This window comes from Hypomesus transpacificus, chromosome 14 (assembly GCF_021917145.1).
Source record: "Hypomesus transpacificus isolate Combined female chromosome 14, fHypTra1, whole genome shotgun sequence".
Classification (NCBI taxonomy): domain Eukaryota; kingdom Metazoa; phylum Chordata; class Actinopteri; order Osmeriformes; family Osmeridae; genus Hypomesus; species Hypomesus transpacificus.
Genome location: NC_061073.1, coordinates 1,530,673 through 1,551,461, shown reverse-complemented (window position 1 = coordinate 1,551,461; position 20,789 = coordinate 1,530,673). Strand labels below are relative to the sequence as shown.

The following is a 20,789-nucleotide window of genomic DNA, read 5'->3' as shown; positions in this document are numbered from 1 at the left end:
TTGAGACAGTGTGATATCCAATAATGAACACATTTTTATTACATACACTGTCACAACCCCTTATGGATATCAAAATGTATGTAGGTTTGAGGCTATTACCACAAATACTTATTGTATTAAAGTTGTTGTTGGCTTTGGGGAGTTTATCTTTGATTGATATTATTGGTCAAACATTTTCAGGAAAATATTGACAAAACTTTTTCAACTGGAGCATGGAGATTAAGAGCCAGAGGGTCATGATTTAGATTTAGACACTGGTTCAGATTCTGAAGAGGAAAACTTTTATGGTGAATAATTAATTAAAAAGCAAATATTCAGTAATAATTGTGACATGTTTTTAGTCCAAGGCTGTAAGGTAAACATCAATGAAGGAGTTCTCAGAGTCTGTGTTTCTAGAATGTTCATTCAAATTGAACAGGGAGCTTACGAAGCATCTTAAATACACTATATTAAACAATACAATATCATTTCAAAATTCGATTGCACTTTGATTAAATTGTTGACTGTATTTATCTTCCATATATGTGACTGTACTGTACACAAGTGCGTCAAATATTTTCAAGTTGTCAAACATTTTAAAAGTGTATCCAATAGCAGAATGTTAAAGGTCTTGTTGAGAGACTGAAACAATTAAATTCAATACATTAAAGAAGAATGGTTTTGGGAATCCTTGTATTGATCGGATAGTGACAATCTTACCATGTGACGTCACTCTTGGTTTGCCAAACGGTGGTGCCCGGAAGAAAAATGGCGGATCACGATGAGCAGTTATCCGATGAGGAGAAGGTAAGCTTCTCTATTTATTCACATTTTAATGTGTTTAGCAGAATTTTTAATGTTAGTTTTTCTCAAAGGTCTATTTTTATGCCTGTAACTATACTATCAATCCCGCCGTTGGGGTGTAGAAACAGGCTGCTTGCTAACAGTAACATTGCTAGCTAGTCGTCTATTATTTTTAGCTCAGTCGCTGCCCAACTTCCGCTCATTTGCAAATCTCTAACGGAGACTCCTTGTACGGTCCTGACTTAAAATAGGTTCTGTGCATCTTTTAAGCAAGCTAATTACTTTATATAGTTGTATAAAAACCTTTTAGCTGACGCCAAGCTTTACGATATGCAGTAATGTTTATGCATGTTTGGGTTGTAGCTACGTGTCAACAGACCGTGTGTGGGGAAGTAGGCTGTTGGTAGCATGACTTTGAAGCTCTAATGATATTTAGTGCACTTTTCGTTAATGTGTACAATATTTCAGTTATTGCTATGACCTAGTGTAGAATAACATGAGTAACTACTTGGCTAACCCAGTGCTACACAGCTATGTAAATATGTGTATTTAATTGTAGGGGTAGCAGCTAAGCTTGGCAGGAATACATTGTCTTCTTTGGCTTGAACACTACTACCGCGAGCTCCCTATTTGTAGTTTAACTCGAGGCTGTTTGGCTGTAATTAATCTATTCCTTAGCAAGAATGGTAGCCAATCAACCATTCGTACAGTTGGTTAGCTAGAGTTGTTCAGGAAACAATCTACGGCTGTGTAAAACTGGATTGGTGAACTGTACCTTGATTTAGAAAAAGAATTAGAATGTTTACACCATACGCAGCGAATGGGTGTGGCTCTTTCCATCACAGACATTATCTGATACATTTTAACTAGAAACTATTTACGTGAAAGACTCGGGAGCATTTTGTGTATGCTGCACCTTCGTGTTATAGCCAGCTAGTAACATGTTGTAGTCAGCCGTCCAAACTTTGTTGATCACGCTTCACCATTACTGATCATTTAGATTGCCAGCTTCCTTTGTTTAATTGATCAAACCAACGTTAATGTCCTCATAGCCTGTACATGATTAGGAGTCTAATCTGCACCAAATGTGATGTCAAAGCTAGACATGTCATAAGAAACTAGATTTACAAAATGTCTTTGTGTTTACCATAAAATACTATAAGCCCTATTTTTCTTGTAATTAACGCTTTTTTACATATAGTATATAGTTGTATGGAGAAGTTAAATGCTTCTTGCAGTTTCAGTGTATAAAATGTGCCACAGCCTAGACTTATTTTGACAGATGACAACATGTCACGTAGACTGTTGTAATAGTAACTCAAAGTGTCTACTCCAACAATTTATCAACTTTTAAACAACCAATGTCTTTTACCGCTTATCGGCCATTTTTAACTAAGACCCTTTACACCTGTCAACCCACACATACCCAGTAGATGGAGAGGGAATTCAACACAGGTAGATGAGGGTTAGGCTCATTGAACAGTATGGGTGCTGATAGTCAATCCAGCAGATAATCGGTCAAACTCTAGTCCTTTTTGACAGTCTTGCTAGGAAGACAGATCATTCAAGAGAATTCATTGAATGCATTAATCTGTATTAATATTCTTTGTTTACATGTTTTATTGTAGTACAGCCACATCTACATAGCCTGGGAACCAGACAAATCTCCCAGCTCATGTTTTAGTTGCTCCTGAAGATGGGTCTGTCTGGCCACCCTTCCATCCAACAGATTCCTCTCTGACCACAATCTGGTTGAGCCAATTGCAGCCGTTTATTTGATATTGGAGAGTTCAATATGATGACAGCACAAAGGAGCGTGTTGATTGGCTCTGATTGGTTGTATCTATCCAATTGCATCCAGAAGCAAACTGAAAATGAACAGAGAGGTTCCAGATCTATACTCACCCCAGGATAACATCTACAGGCCTCATACAAGCGTTGCTGGTTTTGTGGGTGGAAGTGAAGAATTGGAGGCTTTAAGAATGCTAATCTTGTCTGTACGTGTCTAACCCTCTGCAACACTGGAGAAAACGGACTCAGTGTTATGCTTTTAATTTGAAACAATTGCAGAACAGGCCTCCAGTCAGTATGGCTTCAAGAGTCTAGACGTGTTTTAGTGTTTTACTTTGCTTATCTTACTGCATAAGCATCGGCTCATGACCCACCCCCCTTTTGTGGTGTGTATAGGTACAACACTTGGGCCCAACATTTTCATATGCGTTTTTTCTCAATCGTCAGCCTCAAAATTTGGTGGCTCTGAATTGCCATAAAAACTATCAAAATGCTGGCTATGGATGTGAAAATCGAACCCGATCCTAACTTTTTTTTTGACGGATGAAAGTTTCGGAGGCAGTGTGTATTTATTTTTGAACGTGCGAACATTTCGGACACTAATTTCGGACTCAGTGTGCAAGGGCCTGTAGGGTAGTACAATTTGACAACCTCAGAATCAGAATCATTGTGCACCCAGACTTAATTCCTTCTCTGACAGTCATCCTTGGCTTCAAAGCCCCATTTTGAAACAGGAGTTCCAAATTGAAGTTGGCTCATCCCTCAATGCAGGTCATTCATTTAGCCCACAGCACCCTCAATCATATCAAGCTTTTCAGGGTTCAGTTAAGGCGGCCACCTAAGCAATACACGCCTGCAGCCTTAACTTCGTAGTCGACGTAAAAAATAAATAATTATTATTAGTCTATCGCACCAACTAGCCCCCCCACACACACATACATTTTCTTCGGGAAACCTTGCTCTTTCTGCACGTATTCATACTTCATTGTTCCATATTTGTCTCGAGGCCAGATTGGATGAACCCCCCCTCCTCAGAGACGAAGTGCAGTGCAGTCTTTTGCCAAAAATGCCAGGAGGCTAGATGACCACCCGTTAAGGATCTGGGTGTGCTGATAAAGAGGTGTAGGTTATGGGATTAGGAATGATGCCTGTAAGGCAGTGAGCCGTCTAGAACGAGGAGAAGCCCCTCAGAGGCTTGATGTTGGGGGCACATGGGATACATGGCAGGAAGAGATACTAGCTGGTGTCTCTCAAGGACTGGACTCCTTCAGGGGGGCCTGTTTGTCTGGGAAGAGCACTGTCTTCTCTTAGTTGTGAAACACATTTCAGTTAGGGTTTTGCTTTCTACCCATAAGTCACTCATAAAGCTGAAAATGTTTTTGTCCCAAGGACAACAATGCAGTACAATTGAAAAAGACAAGATCTAGGGTGACACTTTGCTGTCCCTCTTTTAACGGCAGCCGTTAAATGGGAAGCGGTCCGGGCATTTGATATTGTCACGCCACGTACCGTGTGTTTGCATAAGTTCCGCGTCGTTTGCCACAGAGTAGGCATCGCAAGCTATGGGTGTGTCGGGAGGAAGAGCCGCACTGTGTAGCGGTGCTGTTCCTCCTCTCAAAGGGCCTCTTCATACGCCATTTCTTACACAACTATGTAAACTTCCAACTATACAAAAGGATTATTAGCCTAAATCCTGAACATGCATACAAACAATTATTCTGCAAAACTGTTCACAATATTTTAAATTCTGCTCCTCCAGTGATTTCAAAAACTTTTGCAAATAGGCTATGCGGTCCCGGTACATTGCCACTATTTAAACTTGTGGTTGTCTCTGGTCAAAGGCTAAATCTTTCAAAATTAGTTTTTGTCATTTTCAATGCAATATATGAATCTGGGCATAGAAATGCCATCAATAATGAAGTAGTTATTTGCTTTTTCCACCTGTTGGGTTTTAATAAAGTACGTGAGGCACTTTATTAAGACTCCACTGCCTTCCTGGCAGAACATCTATGTGTGACAGCCAGGACACAAAACAGGGCTTGTTTCACACATGGTGAAGGCCATTGTTAGATAAGGAGCGACACACATTGTTAATGCTGGGTCATTTACAGCTTTTAGTAAATTGAAACTGAGTTAACTGGATCTGGAACATGAGTGAATGGAAACTCACCAATTTCAGAAAGTCATTTTCAAATCAAATGCTAGGCCTTTGATGTTCTCAATAATAAATCATAGTTTTCAACACCTTTAGTTTACAGTAACCAAGGCAATGATGATGATGGACAGTGTGATAACTAATCAATGCACCCTTCTGGGAAACATGCCTTCCTTTCCCTTCTTGTTCCTGTACTTAATGATATAGGCCACATGCATGAGAAACTATTTTGTTTTTGCATTGCACATGATTGTGGCTAATCGCTCATTGCGACTTGTGGCCTGCAAAGCAAACAGCTGATTGGATGCCACTCTACCCTCAGTATTTAATAATGTAGTGTAGCTAGGATGAGGATTGCGTTGTACGTACATATCTATTCACCCTTACAATGACAGACCTGGACACTGGACTTGATCAGTGTAAACCTGGTCTCTGTTTTATAGCACGAGGATCTTGAGAACAAGCCTAAACCCCAAGGGTAGACCTATAGATGATTTGGTTCTATAATTCATATATTTTAAAGTATTTTAATGGTTTTGCTGACAGTCAATAAATGTCAAACAATGATTTTATATTGCAACATCGGATGCAATATCATTTCTGGTTGTGGTTATTGTTTTCGAATGGGTCTTCGTCTTATGTGAGCATGCTTGGTGAAGGGCTTTGACCATGGTCTCAGCTGAAAACCTGGGTTTTAATTTAGGTCACCAGGGCAAGTGCATTTACAGTTACATTTACACACAATATTTACTTAAAGTTGATTTGGTTCTAGATAAAAAATACAAATATAAATTGATAAATATCCGAACTACATGGCAATCTTTTTTATAGATTTGTAGATGATGTCAGTGCAATATGTAAGATAAGTGTAATTTCTAAAGAATACAGTACATACACTATACAGTTCTAATCCCCTTAAAGGGGGTGTTATGCCAAAAACGTGAAAGCTGTGTGGATTGTAGAAAACGGAATGCCTTTCCATATGTCCATGTTATTCTTTTTTGCAAATAAATAGCCTTACTCTGATAGCCTAACTAAATACATCTTGGTAGCCTATAATGCAAATGGACTGAAGATAACCTAATAACACTCTGACATGATTTACTATCTACCTATCCTACCTGACTGCAGTTGGAGGCCAATTTGGCTAGACACACATTATGCTAATCACACACACACATGCAATATCAACCCCTGTGAAGCCCCTGGAGGGCCTGGCCCAGCCACAGCTCAGTGGAAAACAGTACGAGAGGTGGGGTGCAGGGACTAGGCTAAACTACTCAGCGCATTTTTATACCCCTATATGGTTATGGGCCACTTGGGGAAGGGAGACGTTGCAGTCGTTATCAGTTATGCATGTGACCTGGAAACAGGAAGTGTTGTGGTACAGCAACAGTAGAGAAGTGAAAGGGGGACACAGTACCTTTAAAAGGCACAGTGATACTGTACAGAAAGGAACCCTCGCATTCTGGGTTTACGATTTACAAGCCTCAAGCTTACTCTGAGCTGTGTTAGGAGAAGTACAAGGGAAATGCTGTGTTCATGACTTTCATAGCTATCTTCTTTAGAAAGGCTGCTTCTAGGTTGCTGGTAAAAGGCCAGCTTTAGCGACTGGGACTTTCCGTTGTCTTGTGAAACTTAGCTCTGCTACAACTGTAGTCTTGATTAGCAAACACTGGCGCTTCCACATATAGGCCATGTGGTAGAATTCTCATGATGTAGTTCCCTGTCGTTTTGTGCTTGATCTGAAAACAGTCATGTGAAACATTTGCCCGGAGCTGTTTTGTACTGTATGTGACCTGTCCCTGACAGTAACCACATGCCCTTAATTTGGAGCTGTTGAATGTGACACAATATGGTGCTAGGATGACTGTGTTTTATCTCACCTAATAGGCTGCTACCTAAATGTCTAAAAGTGTGTTTCCTGTTCATTAATGCAGGTACGCATAGCAGCCAATTTCGTCGTCCATGCTCCACCGGGAGAGTTCAATGAAGTTTTTAATGGTGAGTGTTTGTGTTCATCTGTGGTCATTTGCAAGAGTCTCACACGGTTGCTTTCAAAACTTTAGACGCCCACCTGTCTTGCAACTCTGTGACATTTCCCATAATGCAATGCCTCACTAAAGCCCCCTGTTTTGTCACTTCTGATTGTGTTGCACAGATGCTGCTACTTTGTGATGTCAAGCCATGCACTTCAGCGCCTCAAGTCTTTGTCTTGGTGTCTGCACTGGCTCTGCTCTTAGGTTATTTTCGCACCAAACTTGTTGAACCCATTTGAATCAAACCCTGAAGCAGTTTTCCGTTTTAGTTTGATTTGTTTGGTGTTGTGAGAACACACCAATTTGGTGCACTAGTGTGCGCACCAAACAACCGCACCGTAAGTTATATTTGTTTGAAAGGTGGGGTCACTTGTAAATGAACCCTGTAGCTGTTCATATGAACCCCAACAAAACACAGGACGTGGCCTCAAATGCTCTTTTTTGTGGATTGAATACACTAATTATCAACACAAATGTTGTATTGTAAAAAGAGTAACTAGTTAGCCTTAGGAGTACTGAGTAGCAGCAAAGCGTTGCAAGGTTATTCTTTTGCAGTAAGTCTGTCTCATGACAAACCATCTTGTTTTGGAGTATAGTGTTGACAACCTGAAGCTATGACAGGTGTTCACAGTCAGTCGTGTCATCAAATGCAGTTTGGTATCACCAAAGCAGTCAGTTTGACCAGACATAGTTCAATCATTTCCAGGGTACTGCCCTCTCAGTACGCTGTTCACTCCAATCAGCAAAAATCATTCTGGCAAAATGCAGTCTTTTCTGATATTGGGTGAACTAAAGTGGACACACAATTGGACCCAAAAGTATTTGCAAAAAACTGAAAGAGAGTAACAGAATAAGAAGGCAGAGCTGTAGGTGAGACCAACTTCAAACCAGTGTTTGGTGGTCGCCATGTGCCGCACTGGGTTCACCATTAGCCACGATGCAGAGAACTAAGAGCCAAAACCACAAACCCTCTTGTAAAGTCAGTTCAAATGGTGACACATTACTGTCAAAGGGGAGTTTTGAGAGAGGAGAGAGAGAGAGAGGTTGTAGGAGACTGCAGGGGCCATCCTAATGCCCCAACGGCTGCATGTGTGTTGACACTATTGTTAATCTCCCCCCCTGTTGTGATTAGCGCTGCTGCTGTCTTCTGTTTCTTATCATGCCCAGCGCAGCCCCCTCTCTCCCCATGCATCCTGCACTGCGGTGACAGCCTGTCCCCTTTCATCTCTCTCCGATTTCATGCCTTTTATTGACTGTTTTAACATGCTGTCTGTTTCAGTCCTCCAGTCAAACATGAACTGTCGAAAGACAAGAGTAACACAGACACACAGGACACAGAGTGAAAGAAAGATGGAAAGAGACTGATGCACACATACCAACTCTCTCTTGCTCTCTTATCTGTCCGTGTCTTCTGATGCATTGAATGCTCTGCATGCATGTATTGTTGTCTATATATACATACATTGATGGACACATATATTTTTTTATAATTGAACAAATTCCTAGGGCTCAATGGATAAGTGTGCGTACCACGTAGGCTAAAGTCTCACTGCAGCTGCCTGGGTTTGAATTCCGGCCCACACCCTTTGCTGCTTGTCATCCCCTCTCTTTCTCCCCTACATTTCTTGTCTGTCTATACGGTCACGACACTATATAAAAATAATAAAAGCATAATTGCCCCCCCCCCCCCCCCCCCAAATACATATATAAAAATAAACGTATTCCCCACACAGATGTGCGATTGCTGCTCAACAACGACAACCTTCTCAGGGAAGGGGCTGCGCAGTAAGTCAACACTATCTCAATGACCCTTGTAATCTCTAATTATTCACTTCTCATATACATATAAATGTAGAGATGTCTTATTGCAATGTTTTTGCTCATCATATGTTCTTACCATTAACCTATTAATTCTTGTGTTTTATCTTTTTAGTGCATTTGCACAGTACAACGTGGACCAGTTTACCCCAGTGAAAGTTGAGGGAAGTGAAGAGCAGGTGGGTCGCTCTAGAAGTTTCCAGGCAAACCCAGAATGTGCAGGGGGTTATCTCCAAACGTATGAAGTGGTTCCCTCTCCTCATGGCTTCCCTAATCAGATTCCTGAAGGTGAATTTTAGAAGGCACGCTTCTTGGAATCATCAAGATGGAATCTTCCGGTTCCAGACTATTAAAATGGACCTGCAGTCCTGTCCCCTAAACTAGTTCAGATACAATATATTTGAAGTGACATTTGAGATTTTCACAGTAATAATCCTTTCCAAAAACATTGAGTCAAAATCAAACATCTGACATGTCAAATTGTAAAAAACGAATTTACAAAACAACCATCCATTCTGAAACAGTTTTTTTTTTTTTTTTAAGCATCTCTGCTATAATCGTATCAAAACTAAGCTTCATATTGCACCAGTAGACTGTGAAGAGAGGAGTTGAGTCTGGATGCTAATGATCCTCTCGGCCAAGCTCATGATTCTTCTGGAACAAATGGAGAACTGTCGGATTAAACATGTCAGGAGTCATGAGATAGAAGGGTAACTCCATCAAATTAATCCAATCCTGTGTTTTCTAGTCCTCAAACCCTCTTCAGGATTTCAGTAGTGGACTGGGAGAAATGTCTGTCATGAGTTGAATGTCATATTGAAATGTGTTAAAGCCTGTTAAGTAATGCAGGCAACTTGGATATCTCTTCACTTTAAGAATTATTACTCTAAGCAATGGTCTCAAACACAACAAACTGAAGCACATACAAAGCATTTATGATAAGAGATCGAGTGGATTTTAATATGCTATGCATTCACCAGTTCAACTGGTAGTAATTGTTGTGTAAATGTGTTACTTTTAAGATGTTGAGGTTAACATCTGTTCTCTGTACCCTTTTTCTTTTCTTCGCTCTTCACCTCTCGACCCTCAATCCCCTGTTCCAAGGTCTTAATCACAGAGCATGGAGATCTTGGAAACGGCAGGGTCCTGGACCCCAAGAAAAAGATCTCCTTCAAGTTTGATCACCTGCGCAAGGAGGCCAGTGACCCACGGCCCCAAGACGTAGACAGCACCATGGAGGGCTGGAGGAACGCTGTGGACACTGCTGTCAGGGCCTACGTCAAGGAGCATTACCCCAATGGTGTCTGCACTGTACGTACCAGAAACACTGCTTTCTGTTCCAAAAGTGCATAAGCTTGACTCATTGTCTATTAACATTCAGGAAATTACACCTTTGTGTACCAGACAGGTGACTTTCTGTCTCACTGTCAGGTTATAGCTTTACGATGACCAGAAATAATTATATTGCATAGACATACAGACATCATTAATTAAGGTATTCTTATTATACTATCCTGCTAAATATGACAACATTTGGAAGTATATTTGGTTGATGGGTGCCTTGTTTCTGTCCTTAGATTTACGGGAAAACCATTGATGGACATCAAACTATCATTGTTTGTATTGAGTGCCATCAGTTTCAACCAAAAAACTTCTGGTATGTGAGATAGGCTTATGGTTTTATTCATCATCCAGCACTCTTGTGGGCTAAGTAAATATGCTATGTTTCCTCTGACCTCCGTTAAGAATTTAAAATAAAATTCTGAAATGTTCCTAACAAAAACAAAACAATGTCAGGCTACCATAGCTTGTACAATGTACTCACATTATCTCAGGGATCCAAGCCATCTAATCTTATTTGTCTTTGTGCTTAATTATTCTTACTTGCTTGAGGTTCTGTAAATCAGGGTAAGATAATTGGAAAAAGACTACACCTCCTTTGCGGGTAGATTTTGAAGAGGGTACCGGTAGGTTTCCAATCTAAAGATGGTCATGAGGTGTTTCTCATTAACATTATGATTAATCTTATCCAGGCAATGCTCCAACTTGTCTCCCAATTACAAAGTGATATTTGTCTTGTTGATGGAAAACGGTACAATCTTACTCTTGTTTTTTCTTTTGTTTTCTAAGGAACGGACGCTGGAGGTCAGAGTGGAAGTTCACCATCACCCCCTCCACAACTCAAGTGGCCGGAATCATGAAAATCCAGGTGTGTTTTTGTATCAACCACTTTGTATGTATACTGTGCTATGAAGAACATATTGCTCCTTGTTGTATTTTGTTCATTGGTGCACATTTAAGGTCCAATTAATTAAAATATAATAATTTATATTATAATAATATATCCAGTTTCAAGTTCAATATTTTAAATTGTGCTTAAACTGTTACAGAAACAAGCTGTTAAGTCTTAACTTAAAGCCACAGCGGTATTCAACGTTTAGAAGTTGCACCTAGTGAACATGTTAAAGTCAATTCACTTTTGACAAGAGCTGTACTCAAAATGCACTCTTTGTAAACTTTGAGTCAAAATTACACATGTCCCATCAAAAACAATATAACTAAATTGGACACACTGGGTAAATTGTGTGGCATTGTGTTTGTGCATGTGATATAAACACCATGTTTCTCTTGGTGACTTGACAGGTTCATTACTATGAAGATGGCAACGTCCAGCTGGTGAGCCACAAAGAAGTTCAAGAGTCCATGTCGATTTCCGTAAGTTTACAGTACAAAGAAAAATATTTACTGGACTTTGAAATATTGATTTTATATAAAAGGTGGTCTTTCATGTTAGAACCTTTGTAGAAAGATGTATCTAGGATCCAGTTAAGTGAATAGCCTGAGGAAATAGTAAAATTAAAAACACAAACCCTTCCAGGCACAGAAATATAAACATGGTTCCCACGGTCTTTGAAAGCCTGTGATTCTGGTGGTGGAAAATGAAATATATATATAATTATGGGAAAAATCATAAAATCACAAAATCAAATTAGGTGTACACTCTGTGGTATGCACGCCAGTTATATATTTGTGGTTATGGAAATTGGGTTAGTCATCAACATCCACAGATCAAGAGGTGTGGGAACCCTATGTCCATACCTTACATTTTACATGAAACCTTGAAAATTTAAAGATTAGCTTATGATAGATTGTTTTATTTATCCTCTACTCTGAGCATGTCTTCTCTTCACTATCAGAATGAAGCTACAACAGCAAAAGAGTTCATCAAGATTATGGAGGCAGTGGAGAACGACTACCAGGTCTGTTACATTTTATGTACCATATTTGAGCTTACATGTGGAAGAATATCTTCATACCATCTACCAAAAATGTAAACGATTTTCATAAAGGCATTTAATATAATTTGGGAGACACTTAAATTGATACAATGGACTCATTTAAATTGTTAACATTGTCTGAATAGTCATTTGGAATCACTACAAAGAGTTAAGTATATGTCCCTACAATTGTTGTTGTACAAGCTGTTGCATCAAGCATGATTGGACTAAACCTAATAATTTTTTTTCAGATTTATAATATATTTTTGTGTTCATTCATGTATTTTCTTCTCAGACTGCCATCAATGAAAATTACCAGACCATGTCGGATACTACCTTTAAAGCCTTACGACGCCAGCTTCCTGTGACCCGTACCAAGATTGACTGGAATAAGATTCTGAGTTACAAGATCGGCAAGGAGATGCAGAACGCTTAAAATAAGAGAATAATAACTCAACAATATTGCATGACTGGATTATTGTTTTGTCTTTGTTCAAATTACAAAAAAATTGGGAAAAGGAGTGTTTGGTCCACAAATTTCACATACTCTGTAAAATGCCTACCCTTATTAATGTTTTTATACAGACTCTGATAAAATACCTGTATAATATATAATAACGATATGCCCATTATTTGGGAAAATAAAATGATGAAGAAATTATAGTACATAAGGAGAGAGGGCAGATTTTCATATGCAAAGCACCCTGATTAAGTTTGTCATAAGTGCAATATTTATAGTTGTGGTGAGACCACAACTGGTCTTTGACCTCTGAAAAAAGCCAATCCAATTGCAATAGCAAAATAAATGTTGCAGGGACTCAGAGTATTTCGGCTAAACAGATTACCCATCAAGATTACTCTTAAAAATATATATATTCCTATAATATTGGTACTCCCTCACTGTTACCCCAGTATATTGCAATAGCTCAAGCTGTCCTGGGAAACTTGCAAATTAGCTTGAGACTGTTTAGCTCTTACCTAAGCAGTAAAGGAGTGAAATACATTGACATCTTAATTAACAAGTATTTAATTACTGCGTAGTGTGCAAAATGTTTGATTTACAATAAAATAAAAAGTAACACACTTCCTCGGTGCTTATTTTTTATTAAAACAAGACCTGACTGTATTAAAACATGGCACATTGTAATATATAGTTGTATTAAAAACCTGTTTGTCAATTTGGTGATTTATTTACTTCAGATAAATTGTAATTCAGTCAAATTATGCTGCATTAAATTAAACATTTTCTATTTAACGACTCACTCATATTTTCCCAAAATAGAGCACATTTCCTCAAACTGCTAAGGAATGTTAGTAACATCTTTTTACATAAAGTATGATCTGGATGAAGAATAGTAGGCTGTTGAAAATGTTACTTTTTGGGGCGTTTTAGTATACCATTGCTTGTAAAAAAAATACTTAAATGCATTAATTGTTAGTTTGGATATTACTAAAATCCTGTGCAGACAATACACAATACAAAGGCACGTATTTTGTCAGCATACCATTATTTTCTGAGATTATGATCAGGATGATGTCAAATCTATGGCTGAAATGGAACAGGCATGCCAGAACAACCGGAATTTTGCATGGTCTGGCCTTGGACATTTTTTTGGACTATATGGTATTTTGTAATGTTATTTATGATTTATGTTTATCGTTTATCGTTAAACTACAGAGACCATCTGATCACAGGTAAGATCCACGCATCATACCACTTTGACTTTTTAAATGCCACTTGCTTTCTAGGGACTGGTCAATTTCCTACCAATATTAGCGAGTGTACTTGTTGCTAACAAAAAGCCAGCCACCTCGAGCTAGCTAGTAACTCACTTTGTAGATGTAGAAGCATTTACAGCCGTACACGCAGCTACACATGTAGAAGTAGTTAGCTTCTTTTGGAGCTTTAGTCAAAGTTTGGGAATGCGAGTGATGAGGAATTGACATTTTACACTCTTTGTTAAGGTAAATTCATTGTCGTTTCTTAATGTATTAATTGCAAATCTGTGTTCTCAGCGTCACTTGCAAAGTTTTCAGCTAGCTAGCTAAGTTTGTCTAGCTAACTTAGAGCTAGCTTAGCTTGCAAGATATGCCTGTGTTGTAATTACCCATGCTGTGACCATTGTCAACTAGCAAGCATGCTATTTATTTGGGGGTCTTTACATTTCTCATATTTTATTTCAGTCAGTATTTAAGACACGTTTTCATTTAAGTCAACAAGCTATTATTTGGCCCATTACCAATAGTAAATCTACCATGTACAGTAAAGGTCAGATCCCAATTTCAAGTGTAATTAATCTGTCTGTATTCCTTGCGTTTGAAAAATCTACGTGCTATGGAATAATAACAAAAAGCTGCACAGACTTTTAGATTGACACGATTAGCTGAAGAAATGTGTCAGTGTCTCAGTGTGTGGTGGGTGGGTGTTTGGGGTGACCGGTAAAAATGACTTGGTGAAACACCCACTATTACATTAAGACCACATTTAGTCCAGTAAGCAAATGTAATTGTACATTGCTACTTTATACTCATTTGAGAATACAAGTGATCTGTCCTGTCCGCTATATTTTTCTTTATTGGTCTTAACTGTCACCTATGTATTTTCATATTAAACGGTCGGCTGACTTCCCCTTTTTAGGGGGATTATTTTTGGTGCTTGTGGAGAGATGCATGGAGCTCAAATTTTATCAGTCATCCGTTGTTTCTTTCTTTATGTCATGTCTGGTGGAAAAGAAAAAAATGGTATTTTGTGAGCCTTCAGAGGTGAGAATAGGCCTGAGGTTTAGTTACAGGCTGTCAAGGACAGAGTAATGTTAACATGAAGCCTTCAGGGTTGTTAAATAGCAAATCAAGTTATTAAGCGGAGGATCACATGGAAACATCAAAGCACAGGAGGCATATTGGTTTATTCTGCTACTGGATTTTAAGTTGCCACTGGCTCTTATCAACAAGAACTAACCACTACCCAAATAATGTTTTTTTTTTTTATGGACAGAGCTTCATCCTTTCCAAAGATGGCCTTTTCTTTCAAACATATCCTAGCAATTTAGTTCCCACTTATGTGAGGCTCACCTTTCTGCTCTGTCAGCCAGCAGGCTATTTGTTACTTGTAGGGGGTTCATGTTGTCTAACTCCCTCCGTCTTCTTTCCTATGCTCGTTATTACAGTTCAAGAGAAACTATTGGCTACTGTGTAAAAAAATTAAGCAGCCGCAACAGTTGCCCAATCATGAAGCAGCTACTGGCTAAAACATACCAACATCATAGCTTAATATAGAATCAGTGTGCCGTCTCAGTAACTTGAGCACAGAGAGGAATGTTTGACCTACCTTCCAGACCAGGCAGCTCTCACCTTGGGTTCAATCACAAGTACATTGACAAGGTTGGCATTAAGGAGGTGACACCCTTGATTGACGTCAGGATTGCGCTACAAGAAATCCGATTTTTATACAAGGACCTGGTCTGCATATGCATTTGTGTAATTTTAAGGTCACACTGAATGAACAGCAATCTTTCTAACACTACAGCTGAACTGACTCCCGTGTAACATATTTGAATAACCGTGTGTGACAGCTCAGACATTGGGTGGTAGCCAAAACAGTACTCATGCACACCTTTGACAAAGTAAAGATGGCTTATCCCACCCAAGTGTACAATTTCTTGAAAACTTGATTCGCCTGACGGACCAATCCATTTGACCAAATTAGGACCAGTTGTAGCTTAATCCACAAAAATATAGGTGTATATTTCTATAGTTTCCCGCAATACCATGCAAATAGATTTTTGAGTTGAATTCCTTCCCTCTCTTGGGCAGATAGCTTGGCACACACAAAATGTGGTCTTGTCTACTTTCAGAGCCTCTTCAGTGGGAACAAGGGTTGGGGCCAGACAGATAATTGTGTGTCTGTATTTGCCATTACATCTGGGTCTAAGTGTCATTAATCTGGTGGATGAACATCATCTTTGTTTGTCCAGGCTGCTGCACTTCTCCTTCTGACCAGTAGGTGTCAGCAGTGACAGCCACTTCAGCCAGTGACCCAGATAGCATGGTCACTGCACAAAGACCCCCCAAATCTTTCCTGTAAGTGTCTCATTCCACTACCCCTATTTGGAAAAGAAAGAAAGATAGAATGATTTGTGTCTAGCCAAAAGATCAGACCTTTGCATCCTTTCAGTCTACAAAAACCCCCATTTGTTCTCAATTACAAGTTTGAACCTTCTCTTTTTACCCAAATTCACATTGTCTTTTATGTCTTGCATGTCAAGCTGGCTAGTACAGTTCTTTCAGAAAGGATCTATCAAAATGGGTGGTTTCCATCCCCACATCAGATATAAGCGCTCCCTGATGAAGTGTACTGTTGTAGCTAGCTCGTACAATGGACGGCCCACTCCCCCCCCCCCCTCCCGTTATGCTCATCCCATGCTCCCATGCTCATTCTTCCTCTGAAGGATGGCCACGTTCCTCTCACGCTTATTTTCAGTTGCCTAGCAACCAGGAGGAGAGGCTTTTTTGGGTGATACTTGTGCCAATCTGGACGGGGTGGGGGTGGGGGTTTGGCCTATGTTCAGGAGCTAATACTGGAGTGCTACATCATGTGATTACTTTTGGAGGGGGGGTTACACCTTTTTCTCTAAATACACTCAAGTTCTTGAGCCATTGTGTAGGTTACATCCTCAATTTGTTGTTTTCACACATTACCACCCATTCAGTCTCACCTGGCCCTTGCGGTTGTTATGGTGATGGGCCAGCATCCTGAAGGCAACCATGGCGATAAGAGGGACCGTGTTTACCCTGCCAGGGAGCATGCCCTTGGTATCTTGTTTATTTGAGATTAAACCATAGGGAAGGCACTTTACATATGGTTACACTGAATCTACACAACCCAGATGGGCAATTGTGGGAAATTAAAAAAAAATGGCGGCAGAAGTGAGAAATGTTGGGGAAGGACAACTTGCAAGAAAGGAGATAATATCTCCAGTGGATGCTGTTGGTTGGAGTTGTAAGAAGAAGGTAGGGCTGTCCCCACTTGGTCGACTAGTCGATTTTCTGGTCGATATGCTCTTGGTCGACTAAGATTGTTTTAGTCGCGCTGCCATATGGCAGTGTGAGATCTGATTCCCTCTTGTGTCATCATTGCTGAATTAACGAAATGTTCAACAGAAATGGTAAATTATATTATTTAAGACAAATAAACCAACTCTAAAAATATATAATTTAAAAGAAAATTTGTTACTGTTTTTTTTTCCCTTTCGTTAATCTGCGCTTTGTTTTGTTTTGGTATTTTGCACACTGCACGAGCACAATTGGTTGCAGAACTACAAATTCTGCCTTAGCCTACTTTGTCGGTGTTATTAGTCAAAATGGCAAAGACATCTGTGGTATGGTGGCATTTCATTCAAGTACATTTACATTTACAAAGTACCGGGTGACTCGAAAAACGTTGAATGCAAACTCTGCCAACAACGGTTTATTTTTCATAGTTCGACGTTGAAAATGCTGTAGCCTACCACCTGAAAAACGTAAATTGCTCTAGCCCTACCTCACTCATGCTAACGCTCTGGGTTGAAAAAGGAATATGCCTATTATAAGAATAACATCCAAATCGAATGACATTATATTCTCCGGCCAAGACAAAATCTTTCTCTGTTGCAACGTACCCCACTCAGCTTCTACGTAAATTCGCATGCTGCAAGTTTTCAGGCTGTGATAAGCGCGCTCTGATGATTTGCATGTTACAAACAATATTTTTAATTTGTAGTACATTGTAAGAGATACTAAATACCATCGGCATTCGGTTACAACAGGACTGGTGATACGAGTCTTGTTATTAGTAGGCTATTAGCGGCTGAATCTGCAATGTCCAGCAGCCATTCAGATCGCTAAAATGTTTGTACGTTGTTTTTGTTTTTAAGCGTTTCAAAGTTCGATTAGTCGATTTTCAGACGTTTTAGTCGAGTTTTGGTCGACCAAAGAAAATTCAGGGACAGCCCTAGTCTGCTAGGGTTGGGAATATTTTGGTGCCTCACAATTCGATTCGAATCGATTCTTGGGGTCACAAATCAATAAAAAATCTATTAACAATTTTGTTGAGATTTATCAAAAAAAATTACATTTGTGAATCAATGTGAATCGCTAGAAGACTGAATCGTGATTCAAATGTGAATTGATTTTTTTATCCCACCCCTAGTGTCTGCAGCCCTACAGTAATGACCCCCTTTTACTTCTACCCCTTCTCCCCCTCCTTTCCTGGTGCAGTTTGTCGGCGAGCCCCCAGTGTAATTAGCGTGACCATGAGGGGATGCGAGGGGGGTTCCTCTGGCTGAGGGATAGGAGGAGGGGGGGTTTCTCTGGCTGAGGGATAGGAGGGGGGGTTCCTCTGGCTGAGGGATAGGAGGAGGGGGGCTTGGGGGGGTTCCTCTGGCTAAGAGATAGGAGGAGGGGTGTGTGGCGGGGTTCCTCTGGCTGAGGGATAGGAGGAAGGGGGTGTGGGGGACAAAGACGAGTTAGAGAGGGAAGATGCCGTGATCGTGTGTGGAGGACAAAGAGAGCTGAGGCTTCACCCCATCACCCCCTCCTTGAGAGTGGGTTAGTTGGGCTGTCTGACCTAAGGTGCAGTACCAAATACACACACACACATACATACATATATGCAAACACTATACAGATGCAATTTTGATGTATAGGTGTATCTGTGAGCTGGTTATACAAGCGCAAACATGCATGTGACATAGCCTAGTGAATAGGTAAGAATCCAAACTTTATTTTCTACACTAAACTAAGTGACTTTACATATAAAAAAATATATATATATGTTATATATTTAACCACAAAGCATCAATGTAATGGAGAAAGAAAATATATGATATTGAGACAATACATATACAGAATATTGCACTTGGAACCAGTAATAGTAACATTGGTCAGGTTATATAGTATGACGGTCATCATAACCAAAACAAATGTTGTGCTTGATGGGACTTTGATTACATAAGTCTACTTGTATGGATGAAGTCCCTGCATAGGCCTACATGGAATAACTGTTGGCTACATAAGTGCCTGTGTGTTTGTGCAGTTGTAGTATGCATTCTGGTGGCCGGCATCCTATTCATTTCAATTTAAGGAGTTGCCAGACCAAAGTCTACCCTAGTGTCCCACGCTGGTCCTCCACTGAGAAGTGTGTCTGAAGACTGTGTGTGTGTGTCTGTGTGTAATAGACCAGTTCTGATTGGTCAGTTCTTACTTCCCGTGCCTCAGTTCACCGTCCCCTCCCTCGATCTCTCAATTCCTCCATCCCTCTCACCAAGCATCACCAGTCAGGCAGTTTTTAGCAGTGTCCCTGACGTCACTCTGTGTTTGCATAGCCATTGTGTTCCAGGGCTGCCGCGGCCTGAGGATTGCAGTAGCTGCTCTTAGCTTTTTTTTCCTCCTCTCCCCCCCCCCCTCCCCCTTCACCAGGACAGCCCCTGTTTGCTCCCCGCTCCGTGGATGTGTAGAGAAAGAGCAATGACAGACCAGTAGAGCAAATGGATTGACGACCGTCGGAGACAACAAGCCGAGGCTAATGCTAGCTGCTACAGCTACATCTCTGGATTCTAACACGCGCACCTTTTGTGTGAAGGATCTCATTTTATTTTTTGGGGGGGGTCCTGTTCCTGCACAAGGTCCACAGCTTTGCAGCCAAACCTGAGAGTGTGTTTTTTTTTGCCGAGAGGAGCGTGTTTGAGCGTGGAGGGAAGACTGTGTAGCGGCTAGTGGAGAGGACCATCTGGGCGTCTGAGAGCCAGGGTCGGCCCGGCTGGCTGGATTGTGTGCTTTGATGACCCCCGCTGTGTAGCTGCCTGCTCACCAACCCCCTCCCCTTCCCCTCTGTCTCTCTTTCCCTCCCTTCCTTCTCTCTCTCCTCCTCCTCCTCCTCTATCTCCATCGCAGCTCCCAGCTCAGCCATGTTCGGGACAGAGTCTTCATGTAAGTACCACCATCCCCTTTGTGTGTGTTTCTCTCTCTGCGTGTGTTTGAACCGTATGTCCTGCTTGTCATTTGAGCTCTTCCCCCCCTTTCCTCTATTCTTCCTGTTTCTCCATGTTTCCTGGTGACAGATTGCATTGCAAATAGGCTGGGGATCTACCATTTTGCATAAAGGACCAATAACAGCTGGTTGTGCAAAAATCCATGGTTACTCGCTTATCCCTCCCACTACCTCCATCTACTCAACCTCCTTTTTTCACCCTTTTTGTCCCCCCCATCCCTCAGTCTTATTGCACGGCTCCATGTTGATCTCACGTTTATATGGGTCTGCTGTGTGTATTGATGTACCAACTGAATGGAATGGCTTGCCTGTCTGAAACAGACACACTCTTACTGTGTCTTTGTGTTCCATGTACTGGACTGTTACACATGATGGTTTTGGCCGGTAGATGCTTTGGCTGTTTCTTTCAGCCTCCTCGTGCCTTCACTGCAGCCACATCTCATTATCTCTGTTCCTTTAGGTCAGGTGACATTGAAGGTGGTGAACGTAATATTTATTGCTGGCCTGCTAAGGCAATGCTAGGACCAGATCTGGGAGAGCAATGTTGGTTGAATAGCTAAATTGCTCGGGGGACCTCAATGAAGCCCTAAAAAAACGTTGATCTGCATGTGGTTCACATCCCTGTGAAAGGACTTTGTTCTGTGATGCCCGGCTCGTGTGCCTGCTCGATGACATGAATAGCATCGGGCTACGCTATTTCAAATGAATTTGTCATGGTCACAGAGGCAGAACCAATGGAACGATGATCCCCTCGTGGGTTTAAAGTCAGATCAAGCTTGCAGGCAGAGCTGTTTCTTATGACTTGAGACTTGGCATCGCCACACTCCGGCATGGTCTGTTGAAACGCCTCATACTGTTGTCTTGATCTTCATCTTAGGAGTTTTACTCTTCAGTGAATA

The 20,789-nt window shown here is 40.7% G+C and overlaps 2 protein-coding genes across 7 annotated transcripts in view; both read left to right on the top strand.

Moving 5' to 3' along the window:
- The first annotated feature begins 707 nt into the window (after positions 1–707).
- Positions 708–13,119, top strand: LOC124476962 (F-actin-capping protein subunit alpha-2). The gene is made up of 10 exons (XM_047034433.1): positions 708–786; positions 6,670–6,733; positions 8,502–8,553; positions 8,702–8,765; positions 9,691–9,897; positions 10,164–10,243; positions 10,717–10,795; positions 11,230–11,301; positions 11,784–11,846; positions 12,160–13,119. Exons 1-10 carry the CDS (start codon positions 748–750, stop codon positions 12,298–12,300), a joined length of 861 nt encoding a protein of 286 aa, XP_046890389.1. The 5' UTR covers positions 708–747; the 3' UTR covers positions 12,301–13,119.
- A 278-nt stretch (positions 13,120–13,397) lies between these two features.
- LOC124476295 (suppressor of tumorigenicity 7 protein homolog) overlaps positions 13,398–20,789 on the top strand; it is a 28,660-nt gene continuing 21,268 nt past the window's right edge. For 3 of the 6 annotated variants that reach the window (XM_047033355.1, XM_047033354.1, XM_047033353.1), the window contains exons 1-2: positions 13,399–13,559; positions 19,794–19,829. In XM_047033355.1, coding sequence (XP_046889311.1) covers positions 13,430–13,559; positions 19,794–19,829 — 166 coding nt within the window. In that variant the 5' untranslated portion in view covers positions 13,399–13,429. Of the gene's footprint in view, positions 13,560–19,793; positions 19,830–20,789 lie in introns of all 6 variants that reach the window. The other 3 variants (XM_047033357.1, XM_047033356.1, XM_047033358.1) reach the window with 2 other exon arrangements.

Excerpts from the sequence above, each read along its gene's own strand:
- LOC124476962 (XM_047034433.1), top strand. The coding sequence starts at position 748 with ATGGCGGATCACGATGAGCAGTTATCCGATGAGGAGAAG. Across the intron at positions 8,554-8,701 it reads CTCAGGGAAGGGGCTGCGCA|TGCATTTGCACAGTACAACG; the intron begins GTAAGTCAACAC and ends TTATCTTTTTAG. Across the intron at positions 10,796-11,229 it reads CCGGAATCATGAAAATCCAG|GTTCATTACTATGAAGATGG; the intron begins GTGTGTTTTTGT and ends GTGACTTGACAG.